Source organism: Carassius auratus, chromosome 38, assembly GCF_003368295.1.
Source record: "Carassius auratus strain Wakin chromosome 38, ASM336829v1, whole genome shotgun sequence".
Lineage (NCBI taxonomy): Eukaryota > Metazoa > Chordata > Actinopteri > Cypriniformes > Cyprinidae > Carassius > Carassius auratus.
The window spans coordinates 15,075,651-15,101,714 of record NC_039280.1 but is presented as its reverse complement, the minus strand read 5'-3'; the positions used below and the strand labels follow the sequence as shown (position 1 = coordinate 15,101,714).

General features: G+C 37.2%; 2 protein-coding genes across 4 annotated transcripts; one reads left to right on the top strand and one right to left on the bottom strand.

Moving 5' to 3' along the window:
- Positions 1–258: 258 nt before the first annotated feature.
- On the bottom strand, positions 259–7,447 carry LOC113057194 (creatine kinase B-type). 2 transcript variants are annotated; one of them, XM_026224380.1, is made up of 8 exons: positions 7,345–7,447; positions 3,965–4,152; positions 3,651–3,805; positions 3,395–3,527; positions 2,646–2,817; positions 2,083–2,206; positions 730–919; positions 259–623 (listed from the first exon to the last, which is right to left on the bottom strand). In XM_026224380.1, exons 1-8 carry the CDS (start codon positions 7,353–7,355, stop codon positions 445–447), a joined length of 1,152 nt encoding a protein of 383 aa, XP_026080165.1. In that variant the 5' UTR covers positions 7,356–7,447; the 3' UTR covers positions 259–444. The 2 variants fall into 2 exon arrangements, with proteins under 2 accessions (XP_026080165.1, XP_026080166.1); XM_026224381.1 differs by lacking the exons at positions 3,965–4,152; positions 7,345–7,447 and adding exons at positions 4,485–4,689; positions 5,958–6,076.
- On the top strand, positions 6,702–25,058 carry LOC113057195 (tRNA (adenine(58)-N(1))-methyltransferase catalytic subunit TRMT61A). Of its 2 annotated transcripts, none has more exons than XM_026224383.1 (4): positions 6,702–6,910; positions 8,034–8,379; positions 14,235–14,501; positions 23,957–25,058. In XM_026224383.1, the coding sequence occupies exons 2-4, from the start codon at positions 8,049–8,051 to the stop codon at positions 24,250–24,252; spliced, it is 894 nt and encodes a 297-aa protein (XP_026080168.1). In that variant the 5' UTR covers positions 6,702–6,910; positions 8,034–8,048; the 3' UTR covers positions 24,253–25,058. The 2 variants fall into 2 exon arrangements, with proteins under 2 accessions (XP_026080168.1, XP_026080169.1); XM_026224384.1 differs by having other exon boundaries at positions 8,031–8,379.
- Positions 25,059–26,064: the final 1,006 nt, after the last annotated feature.

Sequence of the window (26,064 nt, the reverse complement as noted above, 5' to 3'; positions counted from 1 at the left end):
TTACAGCTTTTGTAAAGACAAACTGACACTTGTTCAATTTAATGCATCTTTGCTGATGCAAACTTTCATTTTAATATATTATATTTTAGTTCTAGACTGCATTAGGTAGAAACTGCAGTTTTTGTGATCTCTGTAAAAATGCTTGACTTCTCAAATCGGGAATAACTGAAAAAGTCATGGAAATTATTGAAAAGGTATAGGAATCCCCAAACTGTTGGCATGATAGAACCGGGAACGGGAAGAAAGAAAAGAAGCAGGTGAACACGAGCCAAATTTTATTCTGACATTGTCATTCATCTGTTGCACTGTTACATCTGAATTTGTAACAAGAACTCACTAGAGTGGAGACAAGGACCTTTAAATAAATCATGTCTTCCAAGAACAAGTCAACAAACAGTCAGTTAAATGAACAAAGGTGAGGGGAAGTGAGGTTTTGGAGGGAGTCTACTTTTGGGCAGGCATGAGGTCTTCAATGGCCTGGCCTTTCTCTAGCCGTTTCTCCATCTCTACCAGCAGTTTGACTCCATCCACCACCATCTGCACCAGCTCCACCTCAGAGAAGCCCAGGCGGTCAGCGTTGGAGATGTCAAAAACACCACCCACAGCTGCAGTGTCCACACCACCTATTCAACAAAAGGCACTACTTACTTATTGGCATCAGTGTGCACTCTAGATTTTTGTTCATGCTGCTCTTAAATCTACTGCAGCTTAAGTCGGTTCGGTTCCTACCTGTTCCACGTTTCTGCAGCCTCAGTCTCTTGAGGATCTCCTCAAACTGGCGGTATTTGCTGAGATTAGGCAGTTTGACGTGCACTCCTGCACGCAGGCCTGTGCCGAGGTTGGATGGGCAGGTGAGGACGTAGCCAAGATGCTCGTTCCACATGAATGCGTGACCCTTGTTTTTGAACAGCTCCTCAATCTAAAAAGGATAACGATCAGTTTGTGCTTCTCGTAGCTCAACTATCTAGGGTCTTGCGTATACCAGAAATCATTTAAAGGGTTAGTTCACCCAAAAATGAAAATTAGCACATGTTTTACTCGCGTTCTAAGCATACTAGGTGTATATGACTTTCTTTTAGATAAATCAAACTGGAGTTATATTAAAAATGATCCTTGCCTTGATTCCAAGCATTAGAATGGTAGTAGGTGCCATTTTTGTAAGGAAAATATCCACATTTAAAATAAAGATCTCACTTTTTTGCCAATTATCGTAGGCGGATGAAATATGCATAGCGCATACAGTGGTGCTTAGTGATGAATGCGGAAGCACGATGGAGAACAAGAAAAAAAATTCACAAATTAAAAGCACAAAACAAGGATTTGTAAAGAAATGTTGGACGATTTCAAAAGAAGTCAAGAGGCTGTTTTTCTTTTGCTAAATTAAAAGAAACATTGGTTCCTTTGCTCCTGTAAACAAACACACAAGAGGTGAGTGCACGAGACATGTGTCCGACATCATCCGCCCGAAATGGCTTTACACACATGACAGTTAGCAGAAGTGAGAGAAAAGTGTATAAAACATTAAATATGGATATTTTTCTTACAAAAACACATCAATATGCTACAGGAGGCCTTTTATTGCCACCTGGAGCAACGTGGGGCACATTTTATTATGGATGGACTACTTTTGGGCCGTTAAAAAAAAATAAAAACACCAGGGGTCACCCACCTACTCCCATTCTAACACTTGGAAGAGGCAGGATCATTTTCAATATAGTTCTGATTGAATTTGTCTGAAAGAAGAAAGTCATATACACCTAGGATGCCTTGAAGGGGAGTAAAACAGGAGGTCATTTTTATTTTTGGGTGAACTAAACCTTTAAAGTTATAGGATCAAGCACATTTATGACAGAAAAATAATGTTAATGACACAGGAATGATATGTGGCCTATTTCACAATCACTCTCAGAACAAGTTTTCCATCTAATGAATGATAAAAACACTGACAGCTTTGAAGAGTTTGAGCTATTAAAGCTGCATAACTGCATTACGCTTCTAATAGACAATGTTATCTTGTATGGGGGCTAATATAGTTACGGTTCTTTGTGTGAACGGGCTTTTAGGACCACTGTGATGTAATACCTTAGTGAGACCGGTGCAGAAACGGTTGAAGACCTCCTTCATGTTGCCACCTTTCTGCATAGAGATGACACGCAGGTGGTCCTCCTCATTCACCCACACGAGGAATGTCTTGTTATCATTGTGCCTGGAGACGAGGAGGAAATGAGTGAGGGAATGTCTTCTAAACCCAGCACAGAAATGCAATACTTAAGTAGAATTACAATTTTTGTAACATTTACAGCTTCTGTTACAAATGATATACAGTAATAACAGTTAATATTACTCTGTACTTAATGTATATTTGCACTGTAAGAAGGATTCCTTGAAATAAGCTGTAAAGTTTTCAATTAAAATTATATTGTCAAGCGGATACTACAAACCAAACAAAGAATGGCCTCCGCACTTTTAATGCTGCACGTTTTAAGTGCAAGACTGATAATGCTGGTGCTACCTGTATTTGAAGAATCAGGAACAAACTGACAGCAAGTAGGTTCCTTCTCTTTAAAAAAAAAAAAAAAAAAAAAAAAGAACTCTAGGAAAAAGTAGCACAAAGCAGTGCTTTAAGGACAATCCAGAACACTGACCAGATGCCCCTGGCGTCAGGCCAATCACGAGCCATCCCCGAGGCCAGCAGCAGGGGAGACACCGGCTTGTCAAACAGGAAATGGTCATCGATGAGCTGCTGCTGTTCAGCCTCCGTCATGTTTTTCAGGGCATAGTATTTTCCTTTGAGGTCCCCAGTCAGAGCACCTAGAGCTACAGACAGAGCAAACCGATCTGTGAGTGAACCCCATTTCTTTAAATAAATGACTTAAATATTGTCATAGACTACAGCTTAAAATGGCTAATAAAGGAATATTTATGTTGGTCCAGTCATAGTTGATACTAATTACCACTAGAGGGAGCTACATGAACAGACCTAACTTTCAGGAACATAACTACATACCAGTTTGCCTACTTATACTATGCCAAAAAGTCAGTACTCTGTGGGGCGGAAAAATCCTTCCGAAGAAGTTTCAAAGAAGATTAGGGGTACTTCGGGGCATACTACCACGCCATAACCACATCTATGGATCATAACCAGACACACCATAAATGGTGTCTTTCATGCGAAGGAGGATTCTTCTGTAGTTCTGAACCAAATCCTCCTCCAAAGTGCAACGTACAGTGGGCAATATCAGCCATTACAGTATACAGACCATCCAGGTACCTTTGGGAAACTCATTTCAACATAATATGTTTTGGAACACCAATTCTGCTTACGAATACCATTTAGTACCGATGCGAATTGCAAACCGGTCTCAAATAAACCAAGTTTAAACCAGTGACATACCTTCCACAGAGAGCTTCTCAACAGCTCGTCTCTCTCCACGACTGCAGTGGGGCGGCAGGCAGAACCCGCGGACGCTTCTGCCGGTCCTGACGCGAGAGCTCAGCACATAATTGGCGTCCAGGTCATCACCGCCCTGCAGAAGCAAAGTTTTAGTCTTTAAATGTGCGTTATCACCATACCAAATATTAGTGATCAATGAGGGCGAGTAAATGGCAAAATAATTTTTGGGGGGGGATCTGTGCCTTCAACTTCATACCTTGAGGTTACTGGGGTTGAGGTCGGTCTTGTGTTTGTCTGTGGGTTTGTATCCTCCATGTCGGTCCTGAATAACTGGGTCCAGCAGCTCCTTGAACACCTCATAGGTCTCCTCATCCCCAGCCACACAACCCACAGTCATAATGAAGGGGTGGCCTGAGATGGGAATCAAGTCCATGTACACAAATTAGGAGCCATTCAATGAATTGCAATACTTAGTCCTACTAAAAAAAAAAAAAACATCATGTGACTTCTCTCAGGACTAACTATCTAACCCTGGCCCTGACCCCTGACAGACTATGCATGTTCTTTTACCAGGATTATCTACTCCAGTCTGAATGACATGATCTATGGTGAAGCCGTTGGGTGTGCAGCGCTGACGGAGGCGCTTGTACATGTCCAGAGTGAGGTACTTGGCCATATGGTTGTTGTGCTCTGAGAGGTCTGGATAGTCTTCCTCAGCTGGCCGCTGCTCGATGGCCAACCTGGCTAGTTTAGCATTGCTAAATAAATACAACACATGGGGTGTAAAAATACCACGCACTTCTGTTCTGCCGTGTTCTGAATGGGTAAGTGCCATTTGTTTTACCAAATACACTGTTAAATAGAACAGTTCATCTTCATGTGGCCATCTACAATTAGATTTTCCATGCCACTCCATTTTGAGCTTATCTATAAAGGAACAGTTTTTATTCAAAGCCCTCTGCACTAAAACAATGAGTCAGCAAGGTCACCATTTAATCACTTCTTTCTGCTAGCAATGCACCTATATGTTGTAAAAGTACACGAGAAGCGGTCTTTTGGAGGACTTTTGGAGTTGTTTCGGAGTCTTTACCTGGGTTATCTACCCCGGTCTGGATTACATCATCCAGTGTAAACCCACTGGGTGTCTGTTTGGAGCGCAACTTCTCATACAGCGCCGGTGTGAGGACCTTGGCCATATGGTTGTTGTGCTTGCTGAGGTCGGGAAACTCCTGCTCAGAGGAGAACTTCATCTTCAGCGTGTTGTGACTGTTTCCGAAAGGCATGACTGCTGTTCCCTGAGCGTTGTGGCGAGAATGGGATGGAAAATAACAGGGGTTACACTGAATGCGAAATTAAGCCAAGAGGTTCAACACTAACTCCCAACTTGGCATTTGAATGAATCTGGAAAACTTTGTTGTTTGTTTTGAGAAATATGGATGCAGTGAAAGAGTTCTATGGCGTACCTACTTTTATGCTAGTGATAGGTGTTTCATTACACAACTGAAAAGGTCAAATATGTGCTATGGTTCCACAAAAATTGTCAGAGGGTAGGGAATCATTGATCTACAGACAACATCCTTAAATATAGTAAAATTTGTAATAAATGTAAAAAACGCTGTAAAAGTGTGCCCTATTTAGACGCGACGCCTATGACTCCAGAATCTGGAGCGTGATTGACTCATTTTAGTGAATCATACACGTACAATTAAGTACAATGGCCGAATTAATGATTCTAATGAGTCGATTCTCTATAGGGAATCAAAGACGCATCAGTCTGAGCTGTTACAGAATTAATCCGACTTCTAAAAGAACCGAAAGTTATTATTTCCGTTACGTCCGACTGGAATTGAACCAAGAATTTAAACTTTTCATAATGTGAAAAGTTATTTAAAAACCCTGTACCTTGAAAATAGTATTACTTTTTTTTTGCTAAATCTTTTAAAATCTGGAAACGATGTCATCATTTGGCAACAAACGGATGATGGTATAATGTAATAAGAAATTATTCTTATTCCAAATGCTTCATACTCCGGAATCCGGAATCGTTGACAGGAGTCGGAAAAATATTTTTCCCATTTCCCATTCATTCTTGAAGGGTGAGTTTGGAAAACAAAGCTCAACACGAAATATCAGCTAATCTTTGTGCTGTAACTTGCACTGAAATGCCTAAAGCTTTGCGCAAAAGTACGATCGATGTAATAGATGATTTAAAACTGCATGTGCACAGCGTCCACTGGACGGCACCAACGACAGAGAAAGAGCTGTCATTGATCATGACCTGCAAATGGAACGCTTTCCTTTTACAAAGTCTAGAAATGTTCAGAAAAAGCAAGATATAGGACCTTAAATCAAAAGATCATTTGTAATATTAATCTCTAAGATTAAGCCGATCGATCCCCCTCACTGCGTATAATTCTTCGTACAACGATGCACTAAAAAAAAAAACAAGTCTTAAAGCTTATCCAGAATCATTCAGCGCCGTTTATGCAGTCCTTTTTTATTTGATAAATTTTAAATTTCGACCACGCGTAAGCAACTAGTTTAATGAGAGATGAAGCCTTACCGTGGGTTGTGGGGTGCTAGAACTAGAGGGAGACTGAGCTGAGACGAAGATCCCTATCTTCCCGGTGGAGTGTGAACTCTGTGAGGCGTCTGTCTGTTCTCCGACACTAGAGTCAGATCCTGATGATGGAGCATTGTTTTATAGTTCAGGAAACTGCTCCCATTGGCTGCTATTTGCAGTCCATTCATCCCATTGGAAGAACTTGATATTGCATTAATTTGACTGTTCTATACAAATATGTGGTACATTTAAAATATGCAAATATATAAATATAAGAAAATTAGTTTAATTTAATTAATTTTAAATCCTAATCAAGTAATTTCCATGCAATTTACTTCGAAAGTGTCTGACCTGTAAAAACATATGTAGTAGATCCAGATGAAAAACAAGCAACATAATGCATAATGTGTGAAATTCATTTGTGTGGATGTAACGTTATATGTGTTGTTTGCCGTTTGTCACCCATAGTATTAATTGTTTTTGCTTAAATGTGTCTTTAATGATGTTGCTTATAATGCTAAATTATACAAATTATAGCATGATTTAAGAGGATCACATTTCTGATTTAAAAGGATAACTTACTTCAGCTTTATTATTCGGGTTAGGGGACTGGAAAACACCGTCCTAGTGAATCTATACCACCCATAGACTGTATAAAAACATACCACCGCGTAAATCAGATACTGTTCCTTTAAAATGCTCTTACATCATTTTCCCGTGACAGACTGATTAGTCGTGTGAAATTGACGTTTTGCTACCAGTCGTAGATTTGAAAATGGACAGCAACGTTTTCAGATGCGCTTGAGTCCATCCACATGAGGTGAAGAGCTGCTCTGTAGACCGCATTCACACGTGACTTCCGTGTGGTTTATCGAGTAAACTACCGCACACACGTGCTGCACTGTCTTTCTGCTCCTTCGAAAATATAAAACTACAGTCTTGCTGAAGCAACGGTGAGCCTCTGCGTCTTTCTTTGTGTTAAACATATCTTTATTTCGAGCGATGTATGTTCAAACATGTGACGCGTTTCCATTCAAGCACCGCACGTGTACTGTCTGCTAAGTTAACGTTACTATTTGAAAATAAATATTACGTTTGCTTGCGATGTAATGAATGGTATTTCAAAAACCGTTATTTCATATTCAGCGTAGCCCTCCTGTCAACATGCTAACGTTATTTGTAAAAATATGTAACGTTATATCTCTAAATTGTCGAGCATATCTGGGCTCTCATACAATCGACGTCGCTTGTTAGCGCATTAAATTTAGCCACTCAGATTATCATGTTCGTCTTGTCATTAAGGACAGTGACCTTGCTGAGTCTTACACATAAAATAATAGAAATCTTCACAAAGATGAGTAAATTGATTATCAGCAGGTTAACTTACATATGACCCATTTGTTTTCCTGTTGTGAACCGTCTCAGGACTACAGATAAACACAGATGCTGGCGATGTTGAGTCTGACTGGCTGCTACTAACTTAACGGTTTCCAGTCATTTAAATCAAAATACACACTGACTGGACGTTGAGTGCTTGACGTATAATATGGTTATCATAACTTATTTATATATTTTCATTTATCTATACATCAACTACGTCATCACTCATTACAGTTATTTTGTTGCTTTATTTATAGTTTTTTATGCATGTGTGTCTGTATATATCGACATCAATTTAACAACAAAAAAATAAAAAATAAACTTAACATAAAAAAATACATATTGCTGATTTGTCTCACTCTAAAAGTACAGAAATTTTAAAGGATTTAAAGGATTTAAGGATTTAAAAAGACTGACAACTTTGATTTGACCTTATTGCTCTTAATTGACATCCTGCCATTGTGTTCATAATCATCTAAGTATTAATAAATTATCTGAGTTTGACGAGAGAGAGAACATTTGTAAAAGTCTTATAAAAAAATAAATAAAACAAATTTAAGCTTGCATGAATATTTAATTAGGTCTAAAGTAAAATGAATGTAAATGAGATTTATAGTTTATAAGAATAATGTGTTCATGTGTTTCATTTATGGCAGAGTGTTTAATCATCTAAGTCTGTAATCTTTATTGAAGCAGAACCCCCCGTACCTCATGAGTTTTGTGGAATACTCCGAGATCATCCAAGAAGGGGATGTCGTCATTATCTTCCTGGGTCATGAGTCCATGATGCCCATCAAAGTTCAATCGGGAGCTCAGACGCAGACCCGCTATGGGGTCATCCGGCACTCCAGCGACCTGATTGGACAGCGGTTTGGTTCCAAAGTGACCTGCAGTAAGGGTGGTTGGGTTTACGTGCTTCACCCCACACCAGAGCTGTGGACTGTCAACCTTCCCCACCGAACACAGATCCTCTACACCACAGACATTGCCAACATCACACTGATGCTGGAGCTCAAGCCGGGCTCTGTCGTCTGCGAGTCAGGTAAGAAAGAGTCTTTCAATTGTAAACATCTAAAATGAATAAATAATAATAATGAATAATATTTTTTATTCACAAATTCTGTGATGTAAGGGCTTTAGTCTAACTTTTTGCAATGGTTTCTTAAGTGCACCAGCACAAAAGTTAGGTTCACCCAAATTTTCGACCGCATCGCATTTCACACCGCAGTTTTACAAGTTCACTTTTTTTATCACTGTACATATAGGCAATATTGACTTGTAAATGATTAACTAACAATCTGATCAACATAAAGTTCTTTATTTGAAGCACTATTCATCAAAAAAGGTAATCTATTGAAAAAGTGTTGGTGCTTAAAGTGCTTCACTGAGCTGGAATTTAAACTTAAACCATCTCAGGATAAATAAATGAAAAGAAAAAGAAAATCTAAATAAGTGTTTTATAGGGATGCACGATATTGGATTTTGGCCGATATTCGATATGCCGATATTTTCTAAATAATTTTGGCCGATGCCGATACCGATATCGATATATATACAAATATATACTGATATATTTAAACTTTAATTTTACTGAAGAGAAATCCATGTATCTCTTCTGTACTGATTCTACCATCAATTTATTATTTTACAAATGTAGACAGACATTCACACCTGAAAAACAGGTCAATTATTTCACTTGGAGAATATCGGTTTGGCTCATCGGCAGAAATATTCATATCGGCCGATACCGATAATTGTCATTTTAAGCTTTTATCGGCCGATACCGATGTTGTGCCGATATTATCGTGCATCCCTAGTGTTTTACGCTCTTCAAACTGAACATCTCATGGCTCAATGTCTTATGGACTATCCTCCATTGCAGTCACATGCCTCTCGGATGGCCAACTCCTGTAGTTTGGCTCTTTTTGATCTTTGGCCTTGGCTAAACCAGCTGGACACACTCTCTCAAGCATCAAAATCTTCCAGACTTGGTCCCTCTACACTGATTCTTAACAGATCTTCCACCGTGTCTGAATGAAGGAATGCTGTAGTGTCTGATTTGAACAGCTAAACCGTCCCTAAACAGTTAATACTACTGTTTCAGCTATTAAAATAGTTTAGTTTTGTATGTAATAGCTAGGGGATTATATTTTGTTTCGTTTTTTTTATTAAGGTAATTTAGAATAAATGTTTGGAGCATTTTTAGTTTATTAAATAGCCTTTAAGTGTTAGTTTCTTTTTAAAGTAACGACCAAGCGGCCTGCGGCACACAGTGAGCCTATCAATTTAGCCTTCTCAAATCATCACGACTTGCCTAAAATAAAATCTATAGATATAAAACAGTTCAAGCATATAACAATGTTTAAACGTTAGACCCAGATAAATGTGTGCTATATCCAATAGTTTGTGCGGAGACACTTCAGGATGTGGAGACGCCAGCGTGATCACTTAAATTTTTTTCAGTAGATACGCCGTCATTTTTTCACATTAAGGTAAGAGTAATACATCATTCATAACTGCAAAACGTTATCAGCAAAAGGTGCTTTTATAAAATAAAGAAAACAAACATGATGCGCTTTCTGTGTGTCGTCTTTAACAGGAGTACAAAAAGAAACTCCATGAAAACATGCCTCACAGATGTGATAAATATATCTATAGAAAGCTTTAAATGACTGCTTAACGAAATACAACAAATTGAAAACAAAAACTTTAATTATAATCATAATCTGTAAAGATGCACTCATTACTGAAAGGGGTGCCCATTCATAGAGTGCTGTATCAAAGCATATTACATTTGCATAAAATGTTAAAGAGCCAGTAAGATGAAAATTCTAAGCTTCCTATCACTGTTTATAAGTCCTGTACAACAGGTTTAAATCCATCCATGGTTAAAAAACAATAAAAATATCATTTTAAAATTACCTCAATTCTCAGAGATCCCCAAATGGTTCACACAAAGCTGTTCAAAAGATTCAGTTTCCTCAAACCCCACCTTTCGATAGCATACTGTGTTCTGATTGGTCAACTGACATAGTTTTGATTGGTTGTTCCGCACACAACTTCACGGTAAACAATGCGTTAGCATCTTTTTGGAGTGCAAAGTGTTCTAGTGACTCAAGTGTTCATAGAGATGGGCAAAATATTTGAAATGGTTAGAGAGTCGGACTCCCAATCGAAAGGTTGTGAGTTCGAGTCCCGTGCCGGCAGGAATTTTGGGTGGGGGGAATGCATGTACAGTTCTCTCTCCACCTTCAATACCACGACTTAGGTGCCCTTGAGCAAGGCACCGAACCCCCAACTGCTCCCTGGGCGCCGCAGCATAAATGGCTGCCCACTGCTCCGGGTGTGTTCACAGTGTGTGTGCACTTCGGATGGGTTAAATGCAGAGCACAAATTCTGAGTATGGGTCACCATACTTGGCTGAATGTCACGTCACTTTCACTTTTTTTTATAAATCGTGTACTTTTTGGTTTAATTACTTTTCACATTGTTTACACTGATGGACAGCTACACCATACACTGTAATACAGTTAATTTTTGATTTCCCATCTTTGTGGCTCTTTAAATGAATAAATATTTACTGAGTAATCTACTATTTTATAGTAGATTAAAAATGTTTTCAGAAAGATGGCAGCATCATAATGTTACTAAAATCTGTTGACTTTAGCAATCTTTGTTGCATTATGTGCCAATGGTGACTTCAGAAATGGGGAAACAACGCTTTTAGTATTTTTCTCCAAAGTTTGCATGCCTGTAACTCAAGTATTAAAATATTGTAATGCCCTTTTAAATATTGGGTCTTAACAAACTTTCCCTTTGGCATCTTTAATTTTTAGGCCCTATAAGGTTTAGTTCCAGAAATATTGACATTTTTAATATGGCTCCAGGAGTAAATCGTTAAAATGTACACAATCAGTGGTCAAAAATCAAATGCGGGTCAGTTTGCAAAAATATGGTACTTCTGTTCTTTTAAAGAGGAATGTCTGAAGAACAAATAATGTTTAAACTAGAGATGTATCTTGTTTTGTTCCATCAGGACAGCTGCATTGAACATAGGGTCTGAGTGGAATTAATACTATTTTTACAAAGTTTGCATGCCTATAACTCAAGAAGTATTAAAAATATCACAATATGTTTTTAGATTCTAGTTGTTAACCAACTTTTCTTAAGAAATCTTACATTTCAAGGCCATAAATCGAATTTCCTGTTTATATTATTATATCATTTATTATATTATATTATCATATTATTACTGCTGAGACACACAGAGACAAAGAACAAATACTCTGCTGCCAAGGCAAATAGTTACTTTTAAGGGCATTCAGACTCCACTCTTAACAAGAAACTTATGCTGTAAACAACTGCCCACAAAAATGTTGACAATTATGTAAATGTGAATATAAATGAAGTGAACCTAGCGCACATTGCATTCCCAAGAGCACATTAAACTCAGAGTTTGCAGAGATGGGGTTTGTGAGAAGCAGCATTTACTGTGAACTGAGCGGCTGTTATAAGCCTCAATCATGTAAATGAACATTGCCACTCTTCACCCAGCATAACAGATTATATACATAATTAAGCCTTTGATTTGAAAATCTCAGTTTTGATCCTTGTTTATTTTCATGTTACATTCAATTTTAATTAATTATTGCCTTTTCATCATCTCACAAACCCCTGTTTGGGAAAACCTGGTTTATAGCACTGCAAAATGTAAACCGCTTAACACACATCTCTATACAAAGCTCAGTATAGAAGGATATCCAACTTTATTAGCACACATACAGTACGCTCATTCAAAGTGATTACATAGAATATTAATTATTATCTATATTAATATTTTCTATATATTAGATAATATAGATTATATTATGATTTATGTAAACTGCATTGAAACAATGTCTAGTGTGAAAAATGCATTAAAAATAAAAATAACTAGTTGGGTTGCAGCGGGCATAGAAATCTTGATGGAGTAAAGACTCTTTGGTTATTTGGCCTATTCAGTAAGTGCTGGGCCTCTTGTATTCTGAATGAATCAGTTATGCTGTTGAGCATACACACACACACACACACACACACTCTGCTCTGTCCTCAGTGCCCTCCAAACTCATTGAGCTGGATGTGTGTTTAACACATTGATATCTGAGCAGCGTTCAGTTGAGGCTGACTGTGCCACAGATTTGGCATATGTGCATGTTCGTTTATCACCATTCAAGGATACTACTGTGACACATTTTCTTTTGAAACTATTTTCTGTGCGATCTTTCTCCCCTGCTTAGCCTCTCGTTCTTACGTCAGTCATTCTGTTCTATCTGAATGCAACGCTGTAGACCGAACATTGATCCTATTGTTGCTATGAGAACAAAAGACATGATAATAGTTTCTTGAAGAAGATGGGCCATTAACACCAGAACGTGTTCAACATGCACGTGCATCACAATGTTCATAAACATGTGATTGCTGTATTGAACTTTAAATGAACTTTTATATGCACATCATTTTCTGATTAAAGTCAATATTTCAATAAAGTTGTTTTCTGTCATTGGAATATTCCAGAATACATGGTAGTGTACCAAATACTAACCATTCATGTAGTTATTCTCCTACTCTTGTGGAAATACTGGGGATGCTTGCTTTTGCCCTGTATTGCAGTGCGTGTTATTCTGCACAGCAACTTAACCAGCTCATTAATTCTCGTTCATGTCATTGACAAAAGCACACAACAGTGCAATGAACTGTAAAATGTAGACCAAGAGACTTTGTACAAGAAACTCTGATGTTAATTCCTCTGTAAGTTACTTGTTTTGCCTAATATTGGTGGAATCATTTTGGTTATGATTTCTCCTGTTAATCTGAATCTCCCTGTGTATTTATTTATTTGTTTATTTACTTAGAGCCTCCATTAGCTATTCCCTAAACTATTGCTAGTCCTCCTGGGGTCCACAAAACACTCCACATTCTAAAACATCTATATAAACATTTCTTCCACTTCCAACATTTCTTTGAACACCTACTATATATATTGTTTTATTGCTCGTTCAATTCCTCTACCTCAATCTCCTACAAGTAAAGAATTGCAAGGTGTGCCTTTACCTGCCTTCTAAAATCAAATTTTCGTGTTATCCTAATTAATGAAAAGGGTCAAAGAGTCCATGATTTCCTTGCCCTAAATGGCACTTTACGTTTAAGAAAATTAGTTTTAGCATTAGGGAGTAGAAATCTACCCTCTGTTGCTTGTCTAGTAGCATATTCATGTGACTGGAAGTTAGATTGTAATTCATTATACTCATCCACTGTTAATGAATTAATGAATTTAAAGTGTAAAACCATTCATGTTGATAACAGTATTGCAGCAATCATTCTATCTTCCACTCTTAGCCATTTAAGATCAAAGTGCATACTAATATTTGTACCATACGGACAATAGAGAATTAATGCGCACCTTGTTCATTGAAGCCAGTTCTGTAATCAGTGGTATATCTCCATCACTTGCGGGGTTTCACATGGAGCAGCATTTACTACACAGAGCCTACGACAAGCTGTGCAAAACCACAATCATATTTTGCAGATTTTGCGCAGCTTATCAGTGAACACCAGCTCTGTGTCGTAGATGCTGCTCCATGTGAAAGCGTGCAGGTGATGGACATTTACCGCTGATTACAGAATCAGATCTACTGACAAGATATTGCATGCCCTAGTCCTAGCCCTAGTCTACAGTTCGACCCCTTCCGATTCTCTTTACTTTTTTTGGGTGAATGATCCCTTTAATGTTATTGCAGTGAGGTGCTTAATTTGAATAGCACCAAATTCTGATTGATATTCAGAGTGAAACTGTCAAATTCTGTGTAAGCATCTAAAAATGATAATAACATAACAGTTGATTTTGCGTCTGTCTTCCAGGTACAGGCAGCGGCTCCCTGTCTCACTCTATTCTGCGGACCATCGCTCCCACCGGCCACCTGCACACAGTGGAGTTCCACGCTCAGCGAGCCGAGAAGGCCATGCAGGAGTTCAAGGAGCACAAAGTGTCTCACCTGGTTACTGTTAGAAACCAGGATGTGTGCAAGGATGGCTTTGGCATCACAGGAATAGCTGATGCAGTGTTTTTAGACATCCCCTCTCCATGGGAGGCAATCACACATGCCAAGAGCGCCATGAAACGCAAAGGTGAGAGCAGATAACTATGAAATAACTAAAGTGACATTGCCATATTGATGCTAAATGTTATGTGGTATGCTGTCGTCATGACTTACTCTTCGCAGATGAAGCCACTGAAATGAGTCTTCATGTAACAAAATATAAATGCTACCAATTTTAAAATGAATACCAAAGTGACCTTTATGAAGACAAAACCTCAGACACTTTAGTGGTACTGGCACGAAAATGTACAGTTTGCAGTTTGCACACACTTATTAAAACTACTGTGGAAGTGTAAACACTGTGGTATTAATGTGGTCCTCCAAGCTACTTCAGAAAATACCATAGTGAAACAAGACATTTCCAAAAGAAAAAAAAAACATTGTGACACTGTGTTTAAATTTGCAATGAGTTATATTTTCCTTAATGGGATAGTTCACCCAAAAATGAAAATTCTGAAAAGTTGTTACAAATCTGTGTGAATTTCTTTCTTCTGTTGAGCACAAAAGAATGAAGAAGCAAAGAATGTTGTTAACCAAAGAGTTGATAGTAACTATTGACCTCCATAGTATGGAAAAAAACCAATGGAAGTCAATGGCTACCATCAACCGTTTGGTTATCAACATTATTCAAAATATATATATTTTTTTTTTTTGTAGAAGAATGAAACTCAACGAGGTTTGGACAAAATGAGGGTTTTCATTTTTGGGGGAACTATCCCTTTAACTCTCCCTGACTGCTATTAACGTCAAAGAAATGGTCAAATAACCTCCGGGGAAAGCGAGGTTTGGTTTGAGATTCATAATTGATTTGTTTAAATCTCTATTCTGTGTATGCTTTCATCTCAGTTATGGATGTAGCTGCTTTGAAACGTTGACAGAGGCCCATTATTCTCCATAATTACGTCTTGGTTTTCTGCCAAAATGATGTCACACCAGTAACTAATTAATCATGATTCTTTGGCTTGAGTTCGTCCAGTTTGAGCAGCATTCATCTGTTTTATCTGTTGTCTCTCTGTTGGAACAACTATTTGGTTTTATTGTGTGGCATGTCAGATAGGGCCTCTTGAGAAGTGACTTGGCAAGAGGCTGTTTCCATGAGACCTGCTAGGCTGCTACAGTACCCACGTTGCCCTAGTGGGCAGGCCCAGACTAGCCTGTCCCAGTAAGGGGTCAGCAGTCCTCTTGTAGTATACTGAAAGAGGAATTTTCATAAAATGCACAGCCCTTGGTTGTTAACCTTCCACTTTCCTGCATTGGTAAATGTTGAAGCTAAAATGTACTTAAATGATCGGTTTATTGGCAATGAGTGCTGTGATTTAATACATTTGATAAATAACCATACTTTTAATATTGTTAATAATAACAAAAAAAAGATTTCTCATGAGTTCACAAAAATTCTGAAACAATTCATTTAAAAGAGGTATGGAATAATGAAAGAAATGGTTAACCCAAACGTTCATCTCATGTTTCAACGCAATTGAAACATTCAAAGCCCAGAAAGGTAGTAAGGACATCGTTAAAAGAGTGTATGTGAAATCAGTGGCTCTACCATAATGTAATGAAGCTATGGGAATATTTTTTTGTGTGCAAAGAAAACAAAAATAATGACTATATTTAAGAATTTCTTCTCTTCCGTGTCAGTCTTCGACACGTATTCACGACAGTATTGTATTTATAATAAATATCCTAATTTGTGTCCCAAAGATGATCAAAGGTCTTGGGGGTTTGGAACGACATGAGGGTAAGTAATTAATAGAATAATTTTCATTTTTGGGGTTACCTTACATGCCATCGTTTAATATGTACGTGTGTGTAAAGAATCAGAGAGGATCTCCTGGTGATCTCGAGTCTCTCCGTCTCATGCAAGTGGAATTATTTTCCTCACTCAATGCCACACCCCCTCTTTGAGAATCAGTCTATCTGATTTGTAATATACACACATATGCTGGATGTTTTGCTGGCAGGGTAATGACCATAAAGGGGCAGGGAATGAGGCTTAAGTGAGCACAGGCAAAACTTAGTGAAGCTTCGACATGCATCTGCTGGCTTCCTTCTGTGTGTCTTGACAAATTGTCTTTCTTGTGCACTACTTGTCATTTTTCAGTGTAGAAAACTTAAGCACAAGCTTTGGCTATGAAAGCTTTAGATAACTACAAGCCAATTTTCCTTGACTGAAACACCCTTCTCACATCATATGCATCTTTTGCAGCAATCAGAGTGATATTATCTAATTCTTTATCTGTTCTGTTTCTTTATTTCTTCTCATTTTTGGCCTGTTAGTCAGTCTCGTTCTCTGTTTTAAGTGCTCAGAGAATCCCAGCTGTTGGCGTGACTCTTTTCTTTCCCAAGCCCCTGTTGCCAGGAGGCCTGATGTCTCTATTTATGACTGCAATTTCATGGAAAGGCCTTATTTGTCAATGGAATGACACGATACACTTCTCTCTCTCTCTCTCGTTCGCTGTTGGAAATATACTTCTGTAAGTGCTCTTTAGCAACAGTCTTTATTTGTACATCACCCCTGATCCAAATCCTAGCGAGCTGCCTACATATGCAGAGATTCAATGCATCTTCAGTGCACTCCAGTCCAGACACAAACGCTGTTCCAAAAGAATCTAAGATCCATTTTTGTCTATATTCAAAAAGCTAGAACACACTACATATCAGATTTTAGACTTTCACTACCAATTCACCCAAAACCTAAAATAGTGTTATCAAACCGGTTTAATATTTTGAGCAAATTTTAGAAACAAATTGTTTTCATTTGTCATTGGCTGAAGGTTTCTGCTTGATTGTGTTGTTCTGAGTGACTTGAAAGTCTGGTAAGTGTCTCTTCTCACTCATTTATGAGCTCTAAAAGATTTAAAACATTTTTATTTTTTTTTACCACTCTTGCTTTAGACCAGCCGGTTCTCAATTCCAGTCCTCGCGACCCCACATTATGTATGTCTCTCTTATCACTTCATGGGTGCACTGCGAAGTGGACATCACATGATATTGCGACATGATTCCAGTTTGAAACGAACGTGTATGTTTCATTCAAAGCGCATTGAAATGTGCAAACCTGAATTTTATTTACAGAGGTATATGATGTCACTTGTCCATGTGTGCAGATGTTGCGCAACATCTTTGTTCGGAAGGGAAGTAAACGTCTACAGATGACTGCAGTGATTAATATATAATTTAATTAGTTATTTTCAAAACTTCAGTGTATTTTCATTATAAAATAACTTTATTATTATTTATTTAATTCCAACAAATAAGTTCTTGTTAAAAACTAACCAAAATTAAAAATTTTATATCAGTATCGACATCGACCAAAATGAGTTGAAAATTATCAACATATCAGATATTCACAAAAATCCAATATCGTGCATCCCTAATAAATATAAATAAATAAATGTGTGTGTGTGTGTGTGTGTGTGTGTGTGTGTGTGTATATATATATATATATATATATATATATATATATATATATATATATATATATATGCACCGATACCACTTTTTCCAGGACTCGCCCAATACGACACTTTGATTCTTGGTACTTCAGAAAAAAAAAATCAGAAAGATTATGGTAAAATCAGAAAGATTATGCATAATTTTAGTTGGTTATTTTAATTTATCAAATAGATAGTCAAATCAAAATATGACACCTTCAACATTTCTCACATTATGACAGTTTATTCGCTATATTTTTGAAAGTGGTAATAAAATAGGACAAGAACTTGCATGAGTTAAACTGTGTCAGAATAAATTCAGCTTAATAATGTTAGATAACTTTGATAGAAAGGTATGTAATGGATAACAGTCAACCAGAAATTTTTCAGAGAGCTGTTATTATAACAGTATTTACACAACTATCAATACTTAGTCGGGCAACCCTTAGCCTGAATGACTGTCTGTAGTCTGCTTGGCATGCTGTCATCCAGGTTCATGCAAACCTGAACGTACATTTTTGAAGAAAAAAAATTTGGGGGTATAATTTGGCACAGTTTATTTATTTTGCTATCCTCACATAAATTAACTATAGTGTCCTTCACCCACTAGTTAATATAATTTTTGGTTTGACTTTTTATCTTTTGGTTATTTTCACACTTAATTATGTTCATTAATGTATTTTTGTTTTTGTTACTTTCACTGTTAATTTATTTTTGTTTTGTTTTTTGCTCTACAGTACATCATCTTTAATTTAATAGCATTAGAGCTGCTCCATTTCAGTGGCTAAGCACTGTAATCATGCGCTTGGCTGTAATGATGCAGGGAAACTTACATTATAAATCTCCTTACTGTAAAATTTCTGAATTAGAACTTTTATTTATATTCCAAAGCCATATAATGCATGTACACTCAAGCAAGCAAAACACACTTGATGCGTGCACGTATTTGTACTGGTGCAGAATGAGAGGGACAAGTAGTACACAGGCTGCTAGATTCATTTTCGCCAGAAGTCGTGTATGCCTTTGGTTGATATATATATATATATATATATATATATTCAAAAGTAGTGTATTGTGCAATTTATTAATTTAAAAGTTTTCCTACTGCTGTATGAACAAAAGTGTAATAACATTGTTTGCAAACACACTAAACAAATAACGATCAGTGTCATATGATGCTGCTAAAAAGAACATTATTTTTTGTATTTGGTGTAATGAAATGTGTTTATGCGGTTTAAGGGAGTGTAAGACACGGTACTTTAGGGAGTGTAAGACACGTTCATATACTGAATAACTTAATTTGTGGATTAGTGCGTACTGGAGATGCAAACGCTTTGAAATTATTCAGTTCGATTTGGTGAATTGGTTCGACCGATTCACTAAGAAGATCCGGTTAAAAAGAAAGATTAGTTAGCAATCCGAACAAAACCAATAAAACCTATTACAAACGAGACATTTTGTTGCATCCAGTGGGGACATAATTACTGATTATAATGACTTATATTGTCTTCTAAAGAATTGCATTGCGTATCGCACTGCGTAAACTGATCTGAGAAAAAAACAAGCCTACTCGACTGCTCAAAACTTGTGTTTGAATCATCATCAAATTATTTAAATATAAAATCTGTACTTTAAGGCTATAAGTCAGAAGTGCCAGCTGTCCTTGCAAAGTTTGAACTGCCCAACTTTATAGAAACAGCCTTTGTGCCACAAACGCATTGCAGGCTACTGGCCATGTGCAGAGCGTGGCAACCATTTTTCCTTCATTAAATTAGCAAAAGTTGGTGCTGAAATGCCCTGAAGGTCTTTGCACACTGAGTCCGAAATTTTCACAAGTTGAAAAATAAATACAACCTCACGTTGTCAATCACGTGTACTCACTGCCTCCGAAACTTCAAAAAATTCGGATCAGGTTTCGATTTTCTGTGTAGCATGCATTTTGATAGGAAAGGATGGTGAATAAGAAAAAACTGAAAAACGCATGCCAACATTTAGGACTCAGTGTGCAAAGACCTTAAGTGCACCTGCTCCTTGCGCTTTATACCATGCACTTAAAGGGGGGGTGAAATGCTATTTCATGCATACAGAGTTTTTTACGCTGTTAAAGAGTTGGATTCCCATGCTAAACATGGACAAAGTTTCAAAAATTAAGCTGTACGTTTGAAGGAGTATTTTTGTTCCAAAAAAACCTCTTCCGGTTTGTCACAAGTTTCAGGAAGTTTTTTTCGAGTATGGCTCTGTGTGATGTTAGATGGAGCGGAATTTCCTTATATGGGTCCTAGGGCACGTCTGCCGGAAGAGCGCGCGCTCCCGTATAGCAGAGCACTGAGAGCACAACAGACTTCACTGATCAGAGCGAGAGCGTCGCGAAATGTCACAAAAGAAGTGTGTTTTTGGTTGCCAGGGCAAGACAACCCTGCACAGATTACCAAAAGAGAAACAGCATTAAGGGACCAGTGGATGGAGTTTATTTTTACAGAGCATCAACGGAGTTGTGCAAGTGTTTGTGTTTGTTCCCCTGCATTTCGAAGATGCTTGTTTTACAAACAAGGCCCAATTTGACGCAGGATTTGCACATCGTTTATTTCTTAAGGATAATGCAGTCCCAACGAAAAAGGGTCACGATCGTGTGTTGGATCCGCAGGCGGTGAGTAAAACTGCTTCAAATATCTCTGTGTTGTTAACTTAGCTATCAGCGCGTAAGCACATCAAGTAAACAACATGTGATGTTGTCATCAAACTGCACTTTCCACATGTACAGCTTAAAAAAAAAAAAAAAAAAAAAAAAAGACGACATAAAGTGGAACTTAGTCATTTTCCAAAACCGCTAAGCAAATATATACAGTTTCAGTACATACCACATAGAGACGTCGTTGCTGATGCTGCTCTTGTTAAATTTCAGCCTCTGGATCTGATTCTGGATCATAAATATACGCTGAATCTGACTGTTAGCCATGGTTTGTTTTGGTTGGTTTTGTCCTCACGGTAATGTCACAGCTTCCAAAACGCTCTCAACGCAAAAGCCTACTGGCGCTCGTGATTCTTTAGCTCCGCCCACACGTCACGCCTCCAGCCGGTCGTGTTTTTCCGGGAAAAATCGGTACAGACTATCTTTCTCTTATGAATATAATAAAACTAAAGACTTTTTGGAGTTATGAAGGATGCAGTACTACTCTATAGGTACTCAAGATTAACAGGATCTTGAGTGAAAACGAGCATTTCACCCCCCCTTTAAATCATTAAAATAGGCCCTTTGTGTCAACTGTCTTTTTATCTCCATGGGCTGAACTACTTGTTTCATGATATAATTTTTTTTAGACATCATTTGTTTGTTTTACTCTATTTAAGTGGATCCCTGATTCATCTCTTGTGAGAATTGAAAGGATCAAGAGAGACTTGGAGCCTCGATCATAGAGAAGACAAACTGAGCCACTGAGAAATGCTGGAATGATTTCCTACAGTGTTTGCCATTCATTATAGTTCTATAATTAATGTTGACAGTGAGAGATGGGGTCATTCTGGATTAACTGAATGTGATTGGATTGAATCTAAAAAAAGATCCATAGAGTAAACTATACCCATTGAGGTGTCTTCCTCAATATGCTACTCTCCTCACATCACCCTGTCTATCTTCTTACCCTGATCAGCAGCGGCTATTCTTGTGCAAGTCAGTAATACCACCTTTAGTCCAAATTCCCTCCATCTGTGTTAGTGGAGAAAGAGGCAAAGGAGCCACCCGTCCTCCTTTTATCCAGTTTTTATGAGACCATTTAACAGTAAGTCAGGAATATGCAAGCATGAGCCTGTCGACTGCTCTCTGACCCTTTACAGCTTTGTGAGCTATGTAGATTTCAGTTTTTACTGCTTTTGATTTCTGAGCAGCTTGACTGCTTAACCAGTGATGTGATTTTGTGGGCGGAGCTTCTTACAGTGGGAGTGTTTAAGACCTGTTTAAACAGCCATCTGTTTTGCAGTTGTGTTTGATGTTCCTAGTGAAATACTTCAGCTTTGTATCACTCCACAGAATTCTGCAGATTTAAACCTGAAATGAGTATGGAAAATATATCATTGTGTGGGCCTGCTAATAAGTTTATAACAGTTATGGCTGCATGGGATTTGTTAATCTAGTGAGAATGATTTGTTAATCTAGTGAGAATGAAACAAGATCAGGTTGTTCCATGTTGCTTCTTTCAAGTTTCAGGTTTGATTTGACATCGGCCACAATAGTGAACTTCCCTTTTGGCTGTTTTATAAGGTTTCACAAATAGTAACGCTTGTTGCAGTTCAACAGGGAGAATCATTTATATTTCTAATAAAATATATATTTATGTTTGCACAGAATAGAAACACAAGTGCTGGAGATTTGTATATTCATTCAGTGTTTGATAAAGAACAGATGCAATCTTGGGGTGAAAAGTGGACATAGTCAAACAGAGATTCAAACATCATTCAAGAGAGCAGTTCTGGAAATGTTCTAAATTATTGTTTTATTCCACATAAGCCATTTTAGCCATAAAAACCCCAAAAGGTTCTTATCAAAAACCCACCCCCTTAGTTATTGTTGCTAATGTCTGACAGACAAGAAAGAACAGGTTACTTCTGGTATAAAACAAGGTCTAAGCTTTAAAATTGTGTCCTTTTTTAAGAAATATAAACACAAAAATACTGTTTTGTGTCTCTTTAATGTGTCATGACAGATTTGGCTGTAGTGCCACAGTTCAAGCGGCATATGAACGGATAATCTTTTCATATTTACTTAAAGCACAAAATAAACATGAATGAACATGATAACATTTAACATCCCAACTCATGTTCCTGCTACTCTGAACTCAAGCTCCTGTTCTAATGTGCATTTCTGTGAAACAAAACTTGTAATATTATTACATCTTCAGTGTTACCAAATCAGGTGCTAGTGCCACTGCTCTCCAATGTTAGTCTAGAGCCCAAATAATATAAATTGTACTGTAAAATGTTACTGTAATTTGAAATTTCATCTGTTTAATTGTAAATGAAACACACAGCTTTGGTAAACATAAGTATAACATTATTATACCATGCATAGTTTTACCTTTTTTTTTTGGTTTGTTTGTTTAAAGAAGAAACCAAACCTAGCAATAATAGTTTAGGAAGATTTTTTCAGCCTTTCTATATATAAAATATGGTATGCAGTTTAAAAAAATGTCATAAATCTGTTCAAAATAATCATTATTAATAATCGCAATTTCAAGGGAATAATCAACATTTATTATTTTTATCTTGATCGTGCAACCCTACTGCTACCTGTTTAAAACCGAATGCACAGCGGCAATGGATGACATGCTGATACCCACTACCGTTTACATTAACTTAAGATATAATCAACTGTGTTTACATGAATACTTGTTAAAATGGACAATTCATCATCATTTTGTGTGTATTCACCATTTATGAGACGTGAAAGAGTACTCACGCAGTCCCGCCAATTCATTTGTACGCATCTAACCTCTGAACCATGTAGCAGATTCATGCTGAATGAATCTTCCCTCCCCAACATTTGAATCTCATTTTTATTCATTGACGAAAATGTCAATCGATTTGTCATAATTTTTGTCATTCAAAAAGTGTTTGTTTGTTGTCATCGTTGTCAAATTAACACTGCATACTTTGAAGAGAGATTATCAGATTCATGCAACTCTAGTTTAAAAGGGTAACAAAGTCATTTTTGTTATTCAGAAAATCTGGAGCGAAGTGTGTGTATGTATCGTCTGCTCTTGTTCGTACATGCTGCTAAATTGATTATGCATTAAAAGTCTTTGCATTTGGCTATAGATACATTAGTGTTTGTGTCAAAAAATGAAGTATACTTTTGAACTAATGTGGTTTCCAACTTTGTTCAGTTGCAACTGTTGTTAGCAAATAGCTATGTAGGAGAAGATGGCACAAAGGATTGATGCTTGTCAGCACTTTTGTACAGTACTTTTGTACTGTACTTTGGACGTCTTGTTTTAAAGCCCCCTAAAAAGGTCAATAATTAGCTGAATGCTTCTCTTCTTGGCTTTCTCTTCAGGAGGTCGTCTCTGTTCCTTCTCGCCGTGTATAGAGCAGGTCCAGAGGACTTGTGAGGCATTACTGGACCATGGCTTTGAGGAGATCTGCACACTGGAGGTTCTGCTCCGGGTGCATGATGTTCGTGCTGTCAATCTGCCCTTACCAGACTTCGGCCCAGAGGAGGGCTCTGACGATAGACAAGCGGAAGTGCCAAACACTGGGAACACCTCTGTGATCTGCAGGACTGCAATACCTCCCAGAGAAATGGCAGGACACACGGGATACCTCACCTTTGCTACCAAACCACGCGACTAGAAGCATAACTGAAGCTGATGGAGACTGTTATAGAATTTGAGTAATGCAAACTCATGTATTGACATGTGACGTCATCTGTACACACCTGTGTCTTTATTTTATTTTATTTTTTTAAATTGGTTAACAGCTAGATTGGCTTTTACATCGATGTAACTATTCATGGCATTTTAAAACTCTGGTTTAGTACAGACTGATGTTAATTTTTTATTTGTATTGTTTTTTTTTTAATAAGTTTCTACAATAAATTACTGGAATACAATTAAAACCATATCTTTGTTTCTTTTTTTGTGCGGTTGATGTTGTTGCAACTTTGTATGACTGTCAGTTGCTGAATGCAACTAGTGCACAAACATCTGACCTCTCTGAGAGCACTGTGTCTTGGAAATTTATGCTCTTTGTGACATCTCAGTCGAGATAATTCATGTAAAGCTTTGTTTGTGAGGTTTTCATTTGCGTTCGTTTGTGATATCAGCAGTTTCTCACCACTAGTGCTCTCAATTCAAGGCTGTGACAGACTGTTCTGTTTCTGTTGTGTATGTTACATTCTTGCATGTGGAGTTGAAAGATACTGAAGAACTAGATGATATATTTGAAACTATCTGCTGAGAGCTCTTCTATTCACGAGTCCATAAAAGGCCTGCCTTCTGCAATCTGATGCCTTCAGATGCTGTTATAGGTGGGTTTATTTCTTATTCTCTCACTCTCTCTCTTTTACTCAATGTGTTATAAATGTTTTGTGCTCACAGAGATGTAGTCATTTTCATGTGATGATTATAAATGCTTTAGTAATAAAATGTGAAAAAAAATATATGTTTCAATGTTACAAGTGAATTTAGGCATCATGACATTAAGTATGAAAAATGGCTAATTTACTAAAGATAACATTCAACAATGGTATTGAATAATTAATTTTTTAAAGGTTAAGTGTACATTGGATGACTGCAAAAGCAAGTTTACCTTTTTCACTTTGGCTTGTAAATTTGATACAAAGAAATGGCAACTAACAGAAGTAGAAAGATTAGTATGTTCTTGTAAAACATTCTCCACTTATTTTTATTCACAACTACAAAAAATACTTCTTTTTTTTTTTTTTAAGTGTACCAAAAGAATAAATTATAACCAATATTGTGCCCAATATAGTATTCATCCCTAGTAAAAAAATAAAACAAAGTTGTAAACTGATTATTGGTCTACTTTTTTTTTTTTTTTTTTCAATTCAAATTTTTATGTTCACTTCAAAGCATTATTTGCCACTGCTTTGTAACAGTGTGAGAAATTTGTTTATAATTTTAGGTTGTTTCTACACCATTATTTTTATATATTTAGTCATGACCACAAATATGGACACCCTTGGTAAATATGATCAAAGAAGGCTGTGAAAATTCATCTGCATTGTTAATCCTTTTGATCTTTTATTTAAAAAAAAATCTAAACTTTCATTGGATAAGTGGGGGGAAATATCATTATAAAATAAATGTTTTTCTGTATTAAACAATGGCCACAATTAAGGACAATTCTTATGAGTAAAATAACTCTGAAGTATATTCCCATTCATATTCACAATGTTGAGTACTCCAGGGTGATTATGAACATGAAATTATCCAGCCATTGCTTCGTGTTTCACAGAAATATAAATATGGGGGAAAACAAAGCCCAAATGCCCTTAATCATCCATCACAATGAAAAAAAAAAAAGAAGATAATTGAGCTTCACAAATTGGTGAAGTGGCTTTCAGAAAAGAACTAGAGCAGTGAAAATTCCCATTTCCACCATCAGGGCAATAATTAAGAATTTCCAATCAACAGAAAATGT

Bases quoted from the DNA above. Each gene is read 5' to 3' on its own strand.
- LOC113057194 (XM_026224380.1), bottom strand. The intron at 3,528-3,650 runs GTATGAAGTTGA...TTGCTTCTGCAG, and splicing joins TCAACCCCAGTAACCTCAAG to GGCGGTGATGACCTGGACGC. The intron at 624-729 runs GTAGGAACCGAA...TTTGTTGAATAG, and splicing joins GCTGCAGAAACGTGGAACAG to GTGGTGTGGACACTGCAGCT.
- LOC113057195 (XM_026224383.1), top strand. From the start codon at position 8,049: ATGAGTTTTGTGGAATACTCCGAGATCATCCAAGAAGGGGATGTCGTC. The intron at 8,380-14,234 runs GTAAGAAAGAGT...TCTGTCTTCCAG, and splicing joins CTCTGTCGTCTGCGAGTCAG to GTACAGGCAGCGGCTCCCTG. The intron at 14,502-23,956 runs GTGAGAGCAGAT...CTTTCTCTTCAG, and splicing joins GAGCGCCATGAAACGCAAAG to GAGGTCGTCTCTGTTCCTTC.